Here is a 20,353-nt window from a genome sequence, read left to right on the forward strand (position 1 = left end):
TAGGAAGAGAGACCAGGAATGTTACTTTAATAGAAAACCCCCCATATAGAAACATGAAGCTATGGTTATGGAGCTTCCTCACTCACTGTGTTTATTAAAATATTCTGATGTTATCAGCTAAATATTGTTTTGATAATTAGGGTATAGGGTGGTTATTTTCCACATTCAGACAAATTGGGGCTCTTTGTCCTGATTTATACTTCAAGAAGTCAGTACTTTTAACTACTTAATCAGAGACACTCCTTAAACAAGCTTGATATAATTGGATATGTAACTATAAGATAATAATGTTATTATTCAGACTTCTCTTGAACTAGATTTCATGAATATTTAGTATTTGTGTTAAATTCACCAATATAATCATTTTAAAATATAAAACCAAAACAGAAACAAAGGAAGTAGATAAGTATTCTACCATTATTAAGAAGGTAAATTGAACCGTCATTTAGTCCAGCATTTATATCCTACAGACGTGGTGTTACAAATTGGAGGTCTATTCTTAAAAATTCATTTTTTGTTAGAGAATCAAAGTTCACTGTCAGAATATACAAAAAGCACAAGTATTTGCTCCTACAAACCTTAGGTATTTTACCCAAATGCTGAATATAAAGTTGTGTTGTAAGTTCCTTGTAGGACATTTTCCCATGAGACTGAGGCTCTTTCACTGTATCAATAAGTTTTATGGATCTGCCATCCTATTGCTGAAACCTTGATATTTGTTAAAAAGAATGAGATAGATCTATTTAAGCTATTGTGGGAACATCTTTAAAGATAAATGATTAAGTGAAAAAGGAAAGTAGGAAACAGTGTATATAGTCAGATGGCTTTTTATGACAATATGTGTAAATATAAGGAAATATATCTTGTGATAATTTTTATTCTTGGAAAAATACTAATCTTTAATTGATTTTGTGGAAAAGACTGGCATCAGGAAGAGGGGATTTCACTTTCTGTTTTGTATCTTTGTCTTTATATATCTTTGCATTAAAAGTGTTCTCTTAAATTAATTTTTCCCCCCGGCAAAAGTAGAGCTTATATGCTCACAACTGCAGACTGAATCAGCTGATTTTGCTACCCGACCGCCTCCTTAGCTGGATTGCTGATTGACGAGGGGAGCTGTTTGTCACAGTCAGGAGTCACTTTATATATATTTATTTATCTACAGTTTAAGTCAAAGATGTTTGGATACATCATGATAAAATCAGATTAGTGAATTTTTCTTTTCCTGGTCAGTGTAACCAAATCTTTTAACATTTCACCTGTTTTTCTCAGATGTTTGACACAGTGAAGCGATTAAGAGAAAAATCGTGTTTAATTGTAGCAACTACATCAGGATCAGAATCTGTTAAGAATGATGAGGTAATAACCTTATAATAATGGTGACGCTTATTTCTGGCTTTGAAATTTACTGCCGTAAGGGAGCTGCTTCTTTGTTGGAAGGAACCTCTTGGTTGTAAAATATATGAGATGTGCATCTTCTTTTGTTCACTGTGTTTCTATACTGTAGGGATTAGTGGTACCTGAGACATAGTCATCCAGTATAATACATGTATTTTACAAAAGCAAAGGAAGTTGGTGTATAGCAGAGCTCTATTGGAAAATACCATGTTGTATTAATTTTTAAAATATTTTAATATCTGAAATTGGGATATTCCTCACAATCAATGGTTTCTTATAGCTTAATCAGCAACATTCTTTTCTTAGTGGACATAAGATAATGATACATCTTAGATTCAGTGACAAACAGTAATATTTGGGTTATGAATTTCCATAATATGACAAATCAGGCTTTGATGATTCTAATCTTAAAATTATTAGAATATTATTACTTGTGGTTAACTATCTTTCCTAAAAGAAAAACAGTGGACTTAAGTTAGAATAAACAATACAAAGGCACCAGTACATCTCAGTAATATTATTAAAGTTCTCAGTCTTAGCAGTGCATCTAGGAGTAACTGTTAGAGATCATCAGGTTTGCTTATGTTGATTAAATGTCAATGATTAACAAGTGATTTAAAAGTTTTGTTTCATTTAATTTTATTTCTTAATGTACCCACATTGAATATTAGAGGCAGTTTGTTAGATATTTCAAATACTTGGCCTTTTACGTTAAATAAGCAAAGGAGCAATTCGTTGTACAATGTGATGGAGCCTGTATGCTAATTTTGAGACATTAGACTGAATCTAGTTTTAAGGGTAATCAAGTTCTATCAGATTCTTACTCTAAGAAATTTTGCGTGATGGAATGGTCATATATGTAAATTTTAACGGTGGATCTTACCTAATCTTTGTGGTTTCTTCATACCCAGATTACTCATGATAAAGAAAAAGCAGAACGAAAAAGAAAAGCTGAAGCCGCTAGGCTACATCGCCAGAAAATCATGGCTCAGATGTCTGCTTTACAGAAAAACTTCATTGAAACTCACAAACTCATGTATGACAGCACATCAGAAATGTCTGGGAAAGAGGACTCCATTATGGAGGAAGAGAGGTAAAACAAAGCAAAACCAAAAATTAGCAACTCAGGTTTTTGGGGGAAAAATTACATATTCACTTTAAATAATGTTTTTCCAAAATATATTTTATATTAAGAGAAATTACACTATTTTTAAGCTAAGAAGGGTACAGTGAAGGCTCTGAGGTAACTTAGTGAATGTATTTTATGTTGATAAACAGTTCAGGTTTCAAGTGTGCAGTAAGGTTTGTCAGGAACCTTTATGCACAAAAAAGATATGAAGATGGAAACAGAAATAGAATTCAACTCCTGTTATCTTGTATGTCTGGCTTTTTCAGATACACATTTACATATCAGTTCATCCGTTTTAGTCCACATCATTTTTTATGATTTCTGATAAAAATGATTGCAGTTATTACAGATTGGAAAAAATCCTTCACCTGAAAAAGGTAGTTTATATTAATTAGTTTTTCTTTTTTTCTTAAAGAGAAAGAAGACAGTCCCTGTAGTTATAGTCATGGATAGCACATTTGAATGGGAATCAGTAAACCTGGGTTTCTCAGTCATGACCATGATGTGCTCTTGGGGAAATCAGTTAACCTTCTGAGAGCCACACTTTGTGGGCTATTCTATAGCTACAATGAGAAAAGGAAGGAGGCAAAATAACGGTACTTTGAGAAGCATTCCAATTTAAAATATTGAAAATACCTCCTATGCTTATTTTTAAAAACAAGCTTTCACTGCTGTTTAAAACAATGTGTGTTGTGGATACTTTTAGGAAATTGTGCTTTTGCAATAACAGTAGAAACATCATACTCTACATAATATGTCTGTAATTCTGAAGCTAAGTATGCTAACAAGGACCACAAAGAATAAAGACTATTTATTTTAAAGATTAAAAAAAGATATGAAGGTAAACTATCCTTGGCTGACTCTAGTAATAAAACTAGAAATTAATACAAAACTTTAAACAATAAGCAGAAGTCCCAACCGTCTAGATGTTACATATTAACAACATACTATTTAGAAAGTAATGAAAAAGAGACTACTAATCCAAACAAAAGGATGTAAGCGAAAATCTTCTCAGAGTTAATTAATGGGCTTAATGCTTTCATTATTTATTTTTATTGCCTGATTGATTGCATATATAAAATTACAAATAAGTTCTCGTTGAAAACAATTCAGATAATGCAGTCAGTTCCCTTTGACCATCCTGTACATTCCTGATCTTTCTCCACGGATAACCATTGTTGTAAATAGGTAGTATTCTAGACCTTTTTCTATGCATTTATAAATGTGTATACATAAAGAAATAACGAGGCTTGTTTTGTGTTTTTTTGTGGTTTATTTTTATTTTACCATACCTTTTGTTCTGCAGCTTGCATTTTCACTCAATGACATAAATCTTTTCATGTCAGTATATATAGATCTATAGTGTAGATTCTACATCATTCTTTATGACTTGTATAGTATTCCATAGTGTGGATATACAATATTTATCAGATTTTGGACATTTGAGTTGATTTTCCCTTATTTTCCAATTTTCCCTTATTACAAACTATGTCAGAACACTTTTTTGTGTACTTCTTTGTGAGTTGTACAAGTACTTCTCAAGGATGAAATCTAGTAAGTGAAAGGGCTGGGTCATAATTATTTAAAATTTTAGAAGATCCTGCCATATTGTCCTCCAAAGGAGTTTTACCAATTTCTGCTCCAAACAGTGTATGAGAGTGCCTCCTTCCTTCATTCTCACCAATACTTAATATTATCAGTACCTGAAAAGGTTTGATATAATGAAAATTACAAATTTGTGCCAGTCTGAATTTCCCTGATGACTAGTTAGTATCAGATTGAGCATCTTTTCATATGGTGGTTCACTAGCCTGTTATGTTTTGTCTTCTGGGAATTGCCTGTTACTATCCTTTGCCCATCTCTTTTGGATGCTTTGCTTTTGTCTCACTGATTTACAGAAGTTCCTTAAAATGATGGATACTAAACATGATTGTATGTTTCCCATATTTTGTCTCTATTTCTTTAACATTAATTATGAAGTTCAGCCATAGAGAAGTTTTCATTGTTGATAAAAACAGATTTATCAGTCTTTAAGAGTTTTAACTTTTTGTATCTTGTTTAAGAAGGCTTTTCTTGTCCCAAAGTCACAAATACATTCTCTTACATTTTTTAAAACAAAATTTTAATTACAATTGTATTAACACATTTTCCTTTTAAGAATAATATGTTATAGATAAAGCTAAAGTTTTATTTGAGCACTGGCCCAAATCCTTGATCCCTTTCTGCCCCTCCTCAGAGATGCTCCGGTTATAAGTTTTATGTATATCTTGTTAGAATTTTTACTATGCTATTACATACAAATATATTGAACCATAGAAATTATATAGTGTCATTCAGCCCTTTGTTTTATTTGCATAAAGGGCATTATGTACGTATCATTCTTCGGCTTCCCATTTTCACTCACTAGTGTGTCTTGGAAATCTTTATATGTTCTTGCATATAAAACAAGCACAATGTTTCTCAGTCTTGGCATTTGGACAGCAGTTCTTTTTGCTGTCCCATGAATTGCAGGACATTTAGCATTTCTAGCCCCATATGCCCTAAATTCCAGTAGTGCCCCCTAGTCTTGATGATAACCAAAAAGTAAACCCTACCACAGATTGCTGGATGCCTCCTGGGAGGTGGTACCACACTGAACTGAGACCCACCTTTTAAAATCTGCATAGTATTCTGTATTATGTAACTTCATTTACATTGGTGATAAACATTTATTTCCCATTTGTTGAATAATGTGCAACATTACAGGAAGCTACTTGCATAGACAGAGAGGCAGGAAGTAGTTCAGAGTGTGACCTGTGAAGCAGATCACCTGGATTAAATCCTGGCTCTGCTACTTCCTAATGATGAGTCATTAGATAAGTCTCTTACTGTCTCTAGGCCTCAGTTTCTTCATCTGAAAAATGGAGGTAAACTGTTACTACTGAGTACCTACCTCATAGGATTGTTGGAAGGATTAAATTAGTTAACATAATGTAAAGTATTTGAAACAGTGCCTCACATCACAATTAGTGCTTTCTAAATATCTGCTATTATTATTATTGCACACATGGAGTAGATCTTAAGAATTGCTAAATCATTAAGCTGCAAGTTTTTTGTTTTAATAGCTTCCAAGATAGAATAGAAACTTAAATGCCTAACAAGAGGGAATGGATCAAACTATTATGGCACATATAGTAAGAGTACTGTACAGCCACTTAAAAATAATGTTTCGAAAGAAATTTTAATGACTTGAGAGAACATCTAAGATATAAGTGAATAAAGTAGGATGCAAATCTGTATGTGTAATGTGATTTTAATTATGTAAAAAAAAGTTGTAAATATAAAGCAGACTGGAAGGAAATAAGCAGGTAGTTAGCTCTAGGTTGTGAGAGTATATAATGCTTTTTATTTTCTTTATACTTCTCTAGATTTTCCGAAATTTCTTAATAAGTGTGTATTTCTTTTATGATCAGAAAAAAACAGATAACCCAGCTTCTTGGTACAGTAAATTAAGTATAATTATAATATACATTCTACTTTGTCATCTGTTTTTATGGTACTTAGCAACACAAAATGTATTTTCTAATAAGCAAATTAACTGATAAAAGCCAGAAAAATCGGGGGGAAAGATTTTAAGCTAATATCGCTAAATATCATTTTTGTTCCTAAAGTTCTTGCCCTACAGTTACTTAAAATCTACCAAACTACAAAGACAAGTGACCAAAACATGTGTCCTCATTTCTGGTCGTTTCTCTTGGTAGCACCCCAGCAGTCAGTGACTACTCTAGAATTGCTTTGGGTCCTAAACGGGGTCCGTCTGTTACTGAAAAGGAGGTGCTGACATGCATCCTCTGCCAAGAAGAACAAGAGGTGAAAATAGAAAATTTTGCCATGGTATTATCGGCCTGTGTCCAGAAATCCACCGCCTTAACCCAGCACAGGGGAAAACCCATAGAACTCTCAGGGGGTATGTATTGTTTAATAAATATTCTTTTGAACATTTCTTTTTATACTTACGTAATTAGAAAAAATACTATCTGAAAGAAGTTTAGGTGTGAGATTGTATTCAACCTTATTTGGTCAGATCACTACTTACCCGTACATAAGATGGACTCGAGGTTTTTACATACCATGTTGGCTCTTTTGTTTTTTTTAATTTTAATTTTTGTTAGCATTTGGCTGCATTATTCATTCTCTCTGTCTGTTTGCCTGTCTGTCTGCCTATCTATCTCCATTTCTCTTTGCTGAACCATTTGAAAGTAAGATGTAGGCATGACATTTCATCCCTGAACATTTCTACATGCATTTTCTGAAACTAAGGACAATCTGTTATATATCTACCATACCGTTATAACATTTAAGAAAATTAATAATAATTCAGGAATACCACTTAATATAAAATCCATATTTGAATTTTCCCAACTGCCCTCAAAATGTCTTTTTTTAACTAGACTTTTTTTTTTTTTCATTCAGGATACTGACATGTTTCATGCATTACTTTTGTTATGTCTCTTGAGTCTATTTTAATCTAGAATAATCACTTGCCTTTTTTACATGATACAACTTTTTTGAAGAATGCAGGCCACTTGTCTTAGACAATGTCTTACATTGTAGATTTGTCTGATTGTTGCCTCATGATTAGGTTCATGTTAAACATTTTCTTGGCAGGAATATTAATTAGGCAATGTATTCTATTCCTTAGATCACATCAGGAGTTAGCTGCTTTCTTTTTAAAATACCCTTGGAATAATAATAATAAAAAAAATGTCTAATGTTTATTGAATACTTACCATGTGCCAGGCACTGATTAAGTGCTTTATGTGTGTTTACTCACTTAACCCTCACAACAGCCCCATGAGTTAGGTACCAATATTGACTCTTTTACAGATGAAGGAACTGAGGCACAGAGGAGTTAAATAACTTGCCAAAGGCCATGAGTTATGAGTGATGGAACCAGATTTTGAACCCGATAGTCTGTGCTTTTATCTAGTAGAGTATAGTTCCCCTAAATACTCCTTAAAATTGCCCAAATTCCTCTTAAAATTATAAAAATTAGTTGCGCTTTAGTCATAGAAAATCACTTCAACAACCAAGGTAATGCAACTTAAACCTAATGTTCAAAATAAAAATGTATATCAAGGGTAAAAGTTGTCATTAATCCATACTAATTTTAGAATCATACCTGGACGTCTAGCTTTGTTTTCCTCTTTTTATTTAGTATTAAGAATATATATTCCTCTATCATGATATTGTGACACTCTTCTTGGACATTCCGAAGAAAGTTTATGATTAGAATTTTAGACCTGATAACTTCTCCCCACCCCCTCCTTTTTGTGACAGTAGGAGAGATGAATATATAACCCTTTATTTTTATCTTCCTGTACCAGAAACTATAGACCCACTTTTCATGGATCCAGACTTGGCATATGGAACATACACAGGAAGCTGTGGTCATGTAATGCATGCAGTGTGCTGGCAGAAGTAAGTTGATCTTCTGACATGTTCTTGAAAGAAACTAGGAATATTGAAGTTCACTAAAGGCTGCAAAAAGGCATGTCTTCCCATGTCTTCTTTTCTTCCTTCTTATTTGAATAATTGATGCAGTTTTAGTTAGTAATTTTGTTTGCTTGATACTCATTATATTATCACCCTTAGACATTGGTGTGTGAAGTTATCAACTTAACGTTTTCACTGTTCCTTTGTCCTTGCTCTCCACAAACTAATTAATTGCTTTTGATCAGTATTTGTGTAAAAGAAGCAGTAATCTTTATAAAAATCTCATTTCCCTCAAAACATAGAGTGAAAAGTATCTTTGAGATAGAATAGGAAAAGAAATTCTAGTTGTACCTCTGGAAGAGATAAAAATTCAGAAATATAATTCCTGGGAAATCTTTTGTATAAGGTTTACCCTTTGGGCATTGGATTAAAATACATAATTTTCCTATAATAGCCTAACTTACTACTTCAGTTGGCCATTGGAAACTGAGGGAAGTAGCGTCTACATTGTATCTCCATGCTGTTGAGGCAGGAGACAAGTTATGATTATGATTATTTTAAATTTGTTTCTGCCCTGATGCATCTTCTAGTTTGCCCCCAAAAGAATGGACATCCTATTTCTTCTATAATTGTAGCTCGTGTGTTTTTGCATGTAGATTCTAAAGATGTTTATTGAGGCAAAAATTCCAGATTTTTTTCTCTTGTGTTAGAGCAAAGATACTTGTATAGTTCTGAATGGACCTATGTCTTGGAATTTTGCAGGTATTTTGAAGCTGTACAGCTGACCTCTCAGCAGCGCATTCATGTTGACCTTTTCGACTTGGAGAGTGGAGAATATCTTTGCCCTCTTTGCAAGTCTCTGTGCAATACCGTGATCCCCATTATTCCTTTACAACCACAAAGGATAAACAGGTATATTTTAATTTATATTTTGGTTAATTTTTTAAAAAACTGTCTTTATTCCTTTCATTTGGGCCTTTTTTGGTTAGATTACTAGTTTCTTTTTTGCTATTTAAAGTAACTAATACTCTTTCATTTCATAACTTGTATGGTCTCTAAAAGAACTGGAATATTCATTAACTCAAATCTACGTGTTGTACATATTTCTTCCAGCAGCTGTTAAAACAACAGAACCTTGAGCTCTATCTTTGCATTCACACAAGGAGAAAAAATGTAAAGAAGATTCATTACTTCGTATAGTCCTTTACCACCCTTAGAATTGCTATTTGGAATTTGGTTTCTGTAAAGATCTCTGTATTATTTTTAATTCTATTTTTCTGAAGATCCAAATGCTATAGTTGTAGAGATGTGGACAAAATGTTAACTATAAAAGTGAATAAGAACACTAGATTTATCATATGTCTTTGGATAGGTTTTGAATGTTTAGACTAAGTTTTTAAACATTTATGTTCTGACCATCTGTAAGTGAAATTTAACAGCAAATTCGCTCATTTTTTATAACTAGAACACTCAAGTATTTGTTCTATGTTTTCACTGTCCTAACTGATAACAGTACTATTTATTATTGTTAATATTATTTCAGTTTAAAACTCAGTGAATTTTTAGTGATAGACCTAAGTTTGAACAAAGAAAATGGTTTTGTTGATAAAAACACTTTTAATATGTTTCCACAGCAAAAGAGTTCAAAGGTTATAGGTTTGGTAAATAGGGTCAATAAGTAGTTACTCTGTCTCTGCTATTCCATGTCATTAGAAAGTCTAATTGGGAAATTGTCTTCTGCTCAGCATAATGGGATATAGAATGTTATCTTTTAGGAAGAAGGTGGTGTCAGAAAGATTTATCCTTTATTTTTTGAGTAATTGATATGGTCTAGGCACTCTACCAGGCACTTGGTACATTTATTGTTTTTAATACTTAAAATAGTCTAGTGAGGTAGGTACTGTTATTCCCATTTAAAGATAAGGAGTTGGAGACTATGAGTAGTTTTTTGTTGTCCCAAGGTAGACCCAGGATTAGAACCCAGACCTGACTCCAAAGCCTTACCTAATTATATACATGAAGACAAAGACAAAAGAAATCATAATAAAATAAGTGATTTTCCAACTTCTTGTTAGCTTATACAAACCTTTTTTACACAATGGTTCCCCAAATAGGAGTTACTAAACATGTAAATTATTCACTAAAGGAATATTTAGCGCCTATAAGAATAGAATGCTTCAGGGCAATCCCTTCTAAACTTAGACTGATCCTTACAACTGGGTCTCTTCGAACCCTGTGACACTTTTCATCTGTAGTAACAATTTTGTTACTTAGCATCCAAAATACATAATTTATGTAACATTTTTATTAAGCACTTGAACTTACCTGTTTAGTTGAATATATTTGCCTCTTTTGTTTTTAGAAAATCAACATGAGTATAATCTAAGATATTAAAGTTGAGAGCACATAAAAACTTTATCAAAACTAATAATAAGCTAGTATTTTTTTTAAAAACTGGTCCTAACCAATCATAGTACAGTTTCATTTCTGAGAATTGAAAAAATTCTTAGGTTAAATTTGTGCTCAGATATTGTGAATTTTGACACAGTTCATTATATATTTTAGCTTTACTCAAGACTTTCCTTTCAATAAGCAAATTCCTGTCTTATAGTCCTTTTTTTTCCCTAACCAAAGCCCCAGTGCATTGTTGTACCTCCTAGTTGAGTGTCCTTCTAGTTCTTCTATGTGAGCCACCGCTACAGCGTGGCAACCGACAGACAGGTGGTGTGGTTCTGCAACCAGGAAATGAACCCGGGCTGCTAAAACAGTGAGAGCACCTAACTTTAACCACTAGACCATCAGGGCTGGCTCTATAGTCCTTTTTAATAACACTGTTTCTGGTCTCCCCTTGGTTGTTCATAACAGTTTAGATCAAGTCACTACCCTATGGGATTTACACCAGAGAGAGGAAAGACCAGCAATAAACACATAAATACAAAGTGTTGAGCAGTGAGAAATGCTAAGAAAAAACTAAAGCATCAGAGTGTAGGGCTAGAGACAGACCAGTGCATGAGGCTATTTATAGACAGAGTTGTCAGGGAACTCCTCTCTGAGATGGTGACATTTGAATAGAGATGTGAATGAAGTGAAGAACAGCGCTGCTACTCTCTGGGAGAAGAGAATTCCAAGCACAGGAGATATCAAGAGCAAAGGCCTTGAGGTAGGAACATATCAGCGTGTTCAAGGCACAGCTAGAAGGCAGCATGCTTGGAATGGAACAAGCAAAAAGCCAGATCATAAAAGGACTTAGGAGCTAATTTTAGAAGTTAGAATGTGTAATGAGAAACCATTGGAGTGTTTTGAATAGGGGAGTGATACAATCTGATTTCCATTTCTAAAAGATCCCTCTTGCTGTTCTATGGTGAACACACAGATGATAATGAAACACCATTGTGGAGCAGGAGGAACAGTTAGTCTCTTGAAGTAGTCCAGGTGAGGGATAACGTGACTTGGATTTGGGAGCAATGGTAGAGGTAGAAAGAGGTGGTCAACCTGGGATATGTTTTGAAGGTAAAACTTGCAAAACTAGCTGGTGGATTAGAATGTGTGGTGTGAGGGAATCAAAAATCAGTGATGACACCTAGTTTTTGACTTGAGCAACTGGAATGATGATTCCATTTACTGACGTTTATTACTTCTTATGGGCATATGGGTAGTATCTTATTCCTTGTACTTTTTAAATTCCCTTCCCTCCCAAAACTATATATTTAGATGCGTGTTTCTATGATGTACGAAGTTAATCTGGAGGAGTTTGACTTTCTCATACAGCCATTTATCTAGGAAAAGACTCTACAAGTTCAGCTTTTCAGTTTGAGTTTGTGCCATTGGCTTTAATTATTTTTAAATATCATTTTTCAGTGAGGATGCAGAAGCTGTTGCTCAACATATGACCCTGGCACGATGGATACACACTATTCTGGCCAGAATATCAGGTTATAATATGAAACATGCTAAAGGTTTGCTTAAAATTACTTTCTATTTAGCTGTGGGAGATTTAAGTGTCAGACTCTTTAATTTTATTTTATTTTTTTGAAAAAAGTACTTATTGCCTTAAAATATAGTTTGCAAGTACAGATTTGTTGAATATCAAGAAATAGAGATTTTTGAAGCCAAGGCTAAGTTTGACTTAAACACTTTACTTGATTTAATAATTTTTCATACTGGGAGGCAATATAGACTGATTAATCTGGAGGCACACTATGTGGATTTAAATCTTAGATCCATCACTTACTGTCTGTGTGATCTTGGACAAGTTACTTAACCTCTCTGTGCCTCAACTTTCTTATTTGCAAAGTGGGAATAATAATAGTACCTGTCTCTTGATTGAAGGATTGGGTTATCCTATGTAAAGTAGAATAGTGCATCGTACATAGTAAATACCGTGTAAGTGTTAGCCATTACTATTACTAATATTGTTAATATGTTGTTTTAATATTAATAACAAAAACATTTTTAAACTGTTTCCTCATTTATACTTTCTTTACAATTGAGAGATAAGACTACCTAAAGACTCTGAAAAGTAAACACTGGCAGACAGTTAGGAAGTCAAAATTTGAAGAATGATTGGTACAGGCAGTGAGTTTCCTTGGGTTTTTTCCCCTTCTGTATTCCCTGGCTTTCCTCTCAGGATAGCCTGAGTCACAAAACTGTGCAACAGACATGAGCAGCAAAAAAAATCTAGGAGATATGCCCTCTTTCTGGCCAGAGGACCAGGAAAAGAAGCCGCTTAGAGCTGGAGAGTGTAAGGAGAATTCCTGTTGTGGCTTTTTTCCCTCTTCTGGCCCTTTCCTGAGGCCAAGCCCCCATCATTCAGCTGCACTGACATAGTTGCTATGTAGACACCTAAAATCACAAGAGAAAACCAGTCTCTCTGGCCAGAGAAACTGGGAAGACAGGGACCTCTGTGTTCCAAAGAATACAGGGTTAATCCTCATTATTATTTTTCTGTCTTTGCCTCACAGCTTCACCCCAAAGGTAGCCCCTGTCTCATGAATCTGCATGGCAGCACAGAGGACTAAAACTGAGAAATTTGTCATTTTGATCAGAGGAACTAGGAAAAAGAGCCCCTTGGAGCTAGAGAGTATGGGGGAAATCCCAGAGAGGAACGAGCTGTAGAAGGGGACTCTCCTATTTCTGAGACCAACACAAGTCTTGAGCTCACTCGCAAGCTGCACATGTGCAGAACAGGCCCAAAAAGCATAGCAACAGTTTTGAGAACAAAGCTTCGTGAAACCCCACTCAAGTTCCAGAATAACCCCTGAGTAGTACATGTGCTGACAGACCCAAACAGCAGAGCAGAGGCTCTGAAACTAACATTGGAACCGGCACCTACAAACAGAAAGAAATTGTTGAACCTGATTGAGTTGATTATCTACTAAAACAAAAAAGAAAGTACTTTTTCCTGGAGACTTTTAACAGGAGCCAGAACCTCACGATGTAATATTTGAAATATCCAAGATACAGTCCCAAATTACTCAACATACAAAGAACCAGGAGAATCTGACCAACTCTCAAGGAAAAAAAAAATCAAATGCCAATCCTGTGATGTTTTAATGTTGAACTTTTCAGACAGAGAGTTTAAAGCAGCTATATAATCATGAGACATAAGGTAAAGGTGAACACTCTTGAAATGAGTGGAAAGATAGGAGTTCTCAGCAGAAAAAATACAAAGTATAAGAAAAAAACCAAATAGAGGTAACAGAATTAAAAAAATACATATGAAATAGAAATTAACTGGATGAGCTCAGTAGTAGAATGGAGATGGGAAGGTAAGAGTCGTAAATTTGAAATTAGATCAGTGGAAATTATCCAATCTGAAGAATAGACAGAAAAGTGATGGAGGAGAAAAAGAACATAGCCTTAGGGACACTATGGAACAGGTTTTTTTTAACCCAAAAATTGTGTCATTGAAGTTTCAAAAGGAAAAGGGATTGTACAGTAAAAATACTGAAAGAAATAATGGCTAGAAAGTTTGCAAATTTGGTGAAAGACATACATTGACAGATTTAAGAAATTCAGTGAACCTCAAACAGATAACCTTAGAGAAAGCCGCACCGATATATCTAAAGATAGATCGATCATACCCAAACTGCTGTAGAGCAAAGATGAAGAAAAAAATCTCAAAAGCAACCAGAAAAACACAACTCGTTCCACGTAGGGGAACAACAGTTCTGATTTGATGAGGAAATGGAGCCACAAAGAGGTGTAGTATTTACCCAAGGTCTTACTATCAGTCAGTGGCAGAGCTGAGATTCAAAGCTAGGCATCTTGGCTCCAGTTCTTTTGCCCATACCACTCATGTAGGTGGTGCCTTACTAATGGAATATTATGCACTCATTAAAAATGGAAATATAGAGGGAGAGTTACTGATGTGAAAAGCCATTTGTGATCTCTTGGTGAAAAAACAAGATACAGAACAGTAAATGTTACCTGGGTATCTGGGTAGAGAAATTTTGAATGTTTATTGCTTATTAGCATTTTCTAAGTCTTCTAAAATGATCATGTATAATTTTTAAAAAGCTAAAAAAGTGTGTGTCAGACTCTTCATGATTTTTTTCTTTTTCCTTTTAATTTATAAGGAGAAAGCCCAACAGTTCCAGTCTTGTTTGATCAAGGAATGGGTGATTCCACTTTAGAGTTCCATTCTATCCTGAGTTTGGGAGTTCAGTCTTTGTAAGTATCTAAGTAATTGAGAGAAGTTTGTAATGGTTGTGAAAATAAGAGTGAAGAACAATCCTTCCTTCCTTTCTGCTTTATTTGTAACATTGTTTCTTTATCCCATTTTTATCTTGTTCCTTTCTCCCTGGAATTTTATTTCTACTAATAAAATTAAGTGGTTTGAGATAACAGAGTAAATATGTACTAGGGTGAACCATGCCTATAATTAACCATTTTTGACCAACAAAAAGGCCATTTTTATATAGTCCAACCTGCAAGAAGAGCAGAATTGAGGAGACTTCAGTTAAAGTCATATCTGACTTGCTCTGTGACTTCTGAAAAGTCTCAAGTCACCCCCCACCAATTCATTATTCTTGTTTGTAAAATTGAGGTAGTGGCTTCCTAACTTACCTCATAAAGTTATTGGAAAGAATATTTATGTGAAGATACTTTGAAAATATAATGTAACCAAATTAGATATTTAATGAATATTATCTGAGGTGAATTTTTCTAATTCTGATCCTTGTTTATATTATGTATCCCATTGCTACTGAAAATACTTGTTTCTTTTACAAAGGAGAGTTCAGGAGACCAGATTATCACTCCTTGTACGTGGTATTATCTCACACACATACACCCCTATCAACACAAAAGTACTTCTTGGTCCCTTTTCCAGACACTAAAACTTTTTAGGTCAGATCTCTTTCCTCTGAATTTGATTCCTTTTCTGTCCAGTCTGTCTCTTAATTTGGACCCTTATCCTTTCTGCTCTGATCATTTACTGCATCTTTTACAGAAAGCGAAGTTATATGGGCCATTCTTATTTTGTAAGAGATGTTTTTCTAACTGTAAGAGATACAGTTCTGATTTTCTCAGTTTTTCTTAATGAATAAATCTTCAGAGGTTCTAATCTCTAATTTGACAAAGAAGTTTACTTTGTCAAAAGGAGTTAAATTATTTGTTGCTTCAATACCTAACTGGACTTCTCAATAGGTAGCCTCTTTTACTAAATCATTAATAGAGATTTTGTTTTATTTTTAGGATAAAATATTCTAATAGCATCAAGGAAATGGTCATTCTCTTTGCCACAACAATTTATAGAATTGGATTAAAAGTGCCTCCTGATGAAACAGATCCTCGAGTCCCCATGATGACTTGGAGCACCTGTGCTTTCACTCTCCAGGCAATTGGTAAATCCTATAAGAGAACTGATTTGGAGGTTTCCTTAAAACAGAATTTACATTGATTGACCAAAATTATCTCTTTTTTTCCCTGATGGCCCCGAACAGTTTGACTTGTTTGAGGACTATTAGTATTTCAGTAGATTATTGTGTCTTTTTTTGGATGTCATTTAGTCTGAGAATTCTTTTTATTTCATTTATTTATTTATTTTTAATTATTTTATTGAGGTCATATTGGCTTATAACATTGTGTAAATTTCAGGTGTACATTATTATATTTCAGTGTCTGTATAGACTGCATCGTGTTCACCACCAGTAGTCTAGTTTTTATCCATCACCCTACGTATGTGCCCTTTATCCCTTTTGCCCTTCCCCCACCCTCTTCTCTGATAACCACTAGTCTGTTTTCCTTATTTGTGTGTTTATCTTCCACATAAGTAGAATGAGTGAAATCATGTGGTATTTGTCTTTCTGTGTCTGACTTATTTCAGTTAGCATAATACCCTCAAGGTCCATCCTTGTTGTTGCAAATGGCATGATTTTGTCTTTTTATGGGTGAGTAGTATTCTCTTATTTATATATACCACATCTTCTTTTTCTGTTCATCTGTTGATGGGCATTTGGGTTGCTTCCACTTCTTGGCTATTGTGAATAATGCTGCAGTGAAATAGGGATGCATAAATCTTTTTTGAATTGTTGATTTCGTGTTGTTTGGATAAATATCCAGTAGTGAGATAGGATCATATGGTATTTCTATTTTTACTTTTTTGAGAAATCTTCATAGTGTTTTCCATAGTGGTTGGACCAGTTTGCAATCCCACCAGCAGTGTATGAAGGTTCCCTTTTTAGTCTGAGAATTTTTTGTATTGATCTCTTTTTAACTACCATAATGGCCATATGCAACACAGGCTAAAAATATTTGAAAGGGACAGCAAGAAGCAAGCTATATTCAAAAGGTGGCATATTTACAACACTAGAAGATCAAGAAAAAGAGGCAAAGGAACGAGAATCAACCCATAAATATCCAGTAATTTTTGTTTCCACTTTGAAAGAAAAAGAAAGGGAAACAAAAATAACCTTTAAAAAGCACCAAAAAAGGGAGAAGACTGAGGTGGTAGGAAAGACAGATTAGCAGGCAAAAACTAACCAAGTCTGAAAGGAAGCCTACTATCAAATTCTCTGCCGTATTGAAAGCTTCTCATAGAAGAATGTAGCAATCAAATCAACATGTACACCTTAAATTTGCACAATGTTATATGTCAGTTATAACTCAGGAAAGCTGGGGGGCAGGAGAAAGAAAAATGTAGCAGTGAAGAATCACTTAGATTCTTAAATTAGCATATTTGCTCATTACAGTCACAAGATAGGGTACCATATGAAAAAGAGTAAGAACTGTAATTCTTTTATGTCATCGTTATCCAAGCAAGTTTCAGGTTCCTTTTCCAGTATATATTTTTGATAATTTTTTTAATGAGGTCTACCATATTTTATTTAAATGTATTTTTGTAACAAGACATGCTTTCGTGATTTGAATTAAGTGGCATGAAGCCACTTCTTTCACAGAGCCCTCCTACATACCAGCTTCAGTCTCTAGGAACAGATTTCCAAACCTATCAGACTTACATCATGGATAAAAGATATATACAGGTTTATATTTACTATGACTAAATAAAATGAGAAGTAGGAAAAATGAGGTTTAAATAGAATATAAACAAGTTGATGAGAAATGTAAAACATTCTTTTGGAGTCATGATCTCCTAAATCTCCTCAAACTTTCAGTGAAGGTATTTTACACTTTACTATCTTTGAGAAGACAAGCATTAGGAATCACGAATTTATATTTAGACATTGAACATTAAAAAAGGTCACAATTTGGGGGGCCAGCCCTGTGGCAAAGTGGTTAAGTTTGACACACTCTGCCTTGGTGGCTCTGAGTTCATGGGTTTGGATCCTGGGTGCGGACCTACACCACTTGTCAGCCATGCTGTGGCAGTGACCCACATATAAAGTGGAGGAAGATTGGCACAGATATTAGCTCAGGGCTAATCTTCCTCAAGCAGAGCCAAAAAAGAGGAAGTTTGGCAACAGATGTTAGCTCAGGGCTAATCTTCCTCAGCAAAAAAAAAAAGAGGAAAGGTCAGAATTTTGTCATAAAAGAGATGAGAAATTCACTGGAAAATAGGACTGACTCTTCATATGTGGTTCTGTAACCTAGTAGTTGAATTCTATTTGACTGATATAGTGTTATATTGTTTTCACTATAGTACTTTTTCCATCCAGTGGACGCAATGCTAGACTTTATTCCTAGTGTACAAGCAGCTAACTTACCTCATTCCCTGTGAGTATGAGAGATATATACAGGGTGTTCTGGCATCATTAGGAACAATAGTTGAGGAATCAAAACAGAGGGTCTTTTGATACTGTCCATTCAAAGATGGAAAAAGAAAATAGAAAATAAGTCTTCTACACTCAGAGATGTATCTGCTACCAAGGATCAGTGAAAATACGTGTAATTTAGCAATAAATACTCTAGGCAAAGGTAAAATATATTTCTGAGTCCATGGTTTTTGGTATTTTCAATTTTATCTATAAATCTAATTCTCTTTTAGTAGTACCTATAAGAGAAATAAAGTTGCTTTCATCTGCCTTATATATTATTTTTAAGCAAAATAGGTTGTGACTATACATAAAAATTACTTATTTAAAATTTTTTTGCATAGAAGAGATGTTAAAAGGAGGGAAAATGAACCAGGATGCTTTGTTTTTCCCATATATTCTTTATAGATTGCTGCAGGGGCTTTATTATTTATAGTAGCAATTTGTAAATGACCTACCTTTGCTTCTCTAGTAATTCTCACTCAAAAATTTGGAAATTTTTGCATGGACTTAAACTTGAACCTTTAAAGGGTCTGGTCAAAATTATAATAAGTTAACATCTGATATACAGAAACCAAGTATACAATTGTAGCAGTATTCAGGATTTATTTTTATTTCTCTTACCCTTTGAGAAAACCTCTTGGGAGATGAAGGAAAACCTCTGTTTGGAGCACTTCAAAACAGACAGGTATGTATATTCCAACAGGGTCTAGGTAACTCATGGTGTGCTATTTTAGGGAGTCCACATTAATGTATCAGTTTTAAAAACCCTCATTTACTCCTTTTTCTGTAAAAATTAGCAGAATTAAAGGGAAAAAAAAGTGTCCACTCTCTTAGGAGACCAAATGGCCAACACTGTACCCTTTAGAGAGTTTGTTCAATCTCGGTGGTTAAATGTGCTTCGCAGAGAGATTTCAGGTGATACTTGGTTACTTTTTCTCCCCTTCTCCATTTATTGCCAAATCAAAAACTTGGTGCCTCCTACATTTTTCCTTCTCACAAGCTTTGCACCATCTTTTAACGTTAAGTATTAGTGTTGGCTTAGGCCATGGCTCCTTGGTGAGCAGATCCTGACACTACAGTACTACACTCCTGCCTCAGGCCTACGCCTCATAACGTAGGGGACCCTGAAACACAGTACTCAAGAACTGTGCTCAGTAGGCCTGTGAAGACAGAAGGGGCAACCGAGGATGCCCTAGACCACCCCCCTCCTCGCCATTTCCCCCTGATTTTCCTGACGGCTGCGCAGGAGACTTGTAGTCACGGTGTGCTTCCCTACAGTTGCTGTCCTTCCGTTTGGGAAGCAGATCTGTTCCCTGAATTCAGTGGTTTTCTGCCATCATTTTAGAATTTCTGTAAATATATTTGTTCACTCAAGCCTCAATAGAATAAATTAGGCCAAACATTTAAGAAATTGACTCCGGGGAAAATAAGTACTTAAATAAGAATTGAAATGATTAAAGCTTTAATTCTTCCATGTCACAGGAAAATCTATTAAAAATTTGGTGAAGTCATAAAACTTTTTAGAAGTATTAAAAATATTTATTTGCAAGGGTGTAAAGTATGTTATGTGTCTGTAACTAATTCTTGCTGACTAGGATTGATTTTTATACTGAATAACTTGAGTCTGGCATCTTCCTTTATCTTTTTATCTTCCCCTCTCTTACAATCTAGCATAATGGTCTGAAAGCATTAATGCAGTTTGCCATTGCACAGAGGATTACCTGTCCTCAGGTCCTGATACAGAAACATCTGATTCGTCTCTTATCGGGTAGAGTGTTCTCGGAATTATTATTATTGTTATTATTTACATGTCTTTTCCATTGCATTCTGGCAGTGTATTTCGTTAGGAAACAACACGCTGTGCTAATTTTGAACACTACAGCAGCCTTACAAAAGAAACAAAACACCTACCTGCCCCTGTAATACCTGCAATCATATTTTAAAAATCAGGTGTTTTCGAAATGTTTTCAATTTAAGTTCCTTACACCCGCCTAGGGGCTTTATTGAACCAACATGCCCAACTACTAACATCTTTGTATCCCAATCTGGTTAGAAAAGGGAGCAATGACCTGGATAGATCGCTTAAAAATATGTTTGATTTTGCTGGTGAATCAAAGTCATGTAAAATAACAGA

General features: G+C 34.5%; 1 protein-coding gene across 3 annotated transcripts in view; it reads left to right on the forward strand.

Moving 5' to 3' along the window:
• UBR1 (ubiquitin protein ligase E3 component n-recognin 1) overlaps positions 1-20,353 on the forward strand; it is a 166,595-nt gene that overhangs the window by 115,468 nt on the left and 30,774 nt on the right. For all 3 annotated transcript variants that reach the window (XR_011529200.1, XM_070582691.1, XM_070582701.1), the window contains 10 exons: positions 1,273-1,359; positions 2,310-2,491; positions 6,268-6,473; positions 7,894-7,987; positions 8,765-8,914; positions 11,861-11,958; positions 14,581-14,674; positions 15,701-15,849; positions 18,849-18,904; positions 19,891-19,987. Coding sequence is in view for 2 of the 3 variants with exons in the window: in XM_070582691.1 (XP_070438792.1) it covers positions 1,273-1,359; positions 2,310-2,491; positions 6,268-6,473; positions 7,894-7,987; positions 8,765-8,914; positions 11,861-11,958; positions 14,581-14,674; positions 15,701-15,849; positions 18,849-18,904; positions 19,891-19,987 (1,213 nt within the window). In the remaining variant the exon portion in view is untranslated. The remainder of the gene's footprint in view (positions 1-1,272; positions 1,360-2,309; positions 2,492-6,267; positions 6,474-7,893; positions 7,988-8,764; positions 8,915-11,860; positions 11,959-14,580; positions 14,675-15,700; positions 15,850-18,848; positions 18,905-19,890; positions 19,988-20,353) is intronic.

This window comes from Equus przewalskii, chromosome 1, assembly GCF_037783145.1.
Source record: "Equus przewalskii isolate Varuska chromosome 1, EquPr2, whole genome shotgun sequence".
NCBI classification, from domain to species: Eukaryota; Metazoa; Chordata; class Mammalia; order Perissodactyla; family Equidae; genus Equus; species Equus przewalskii.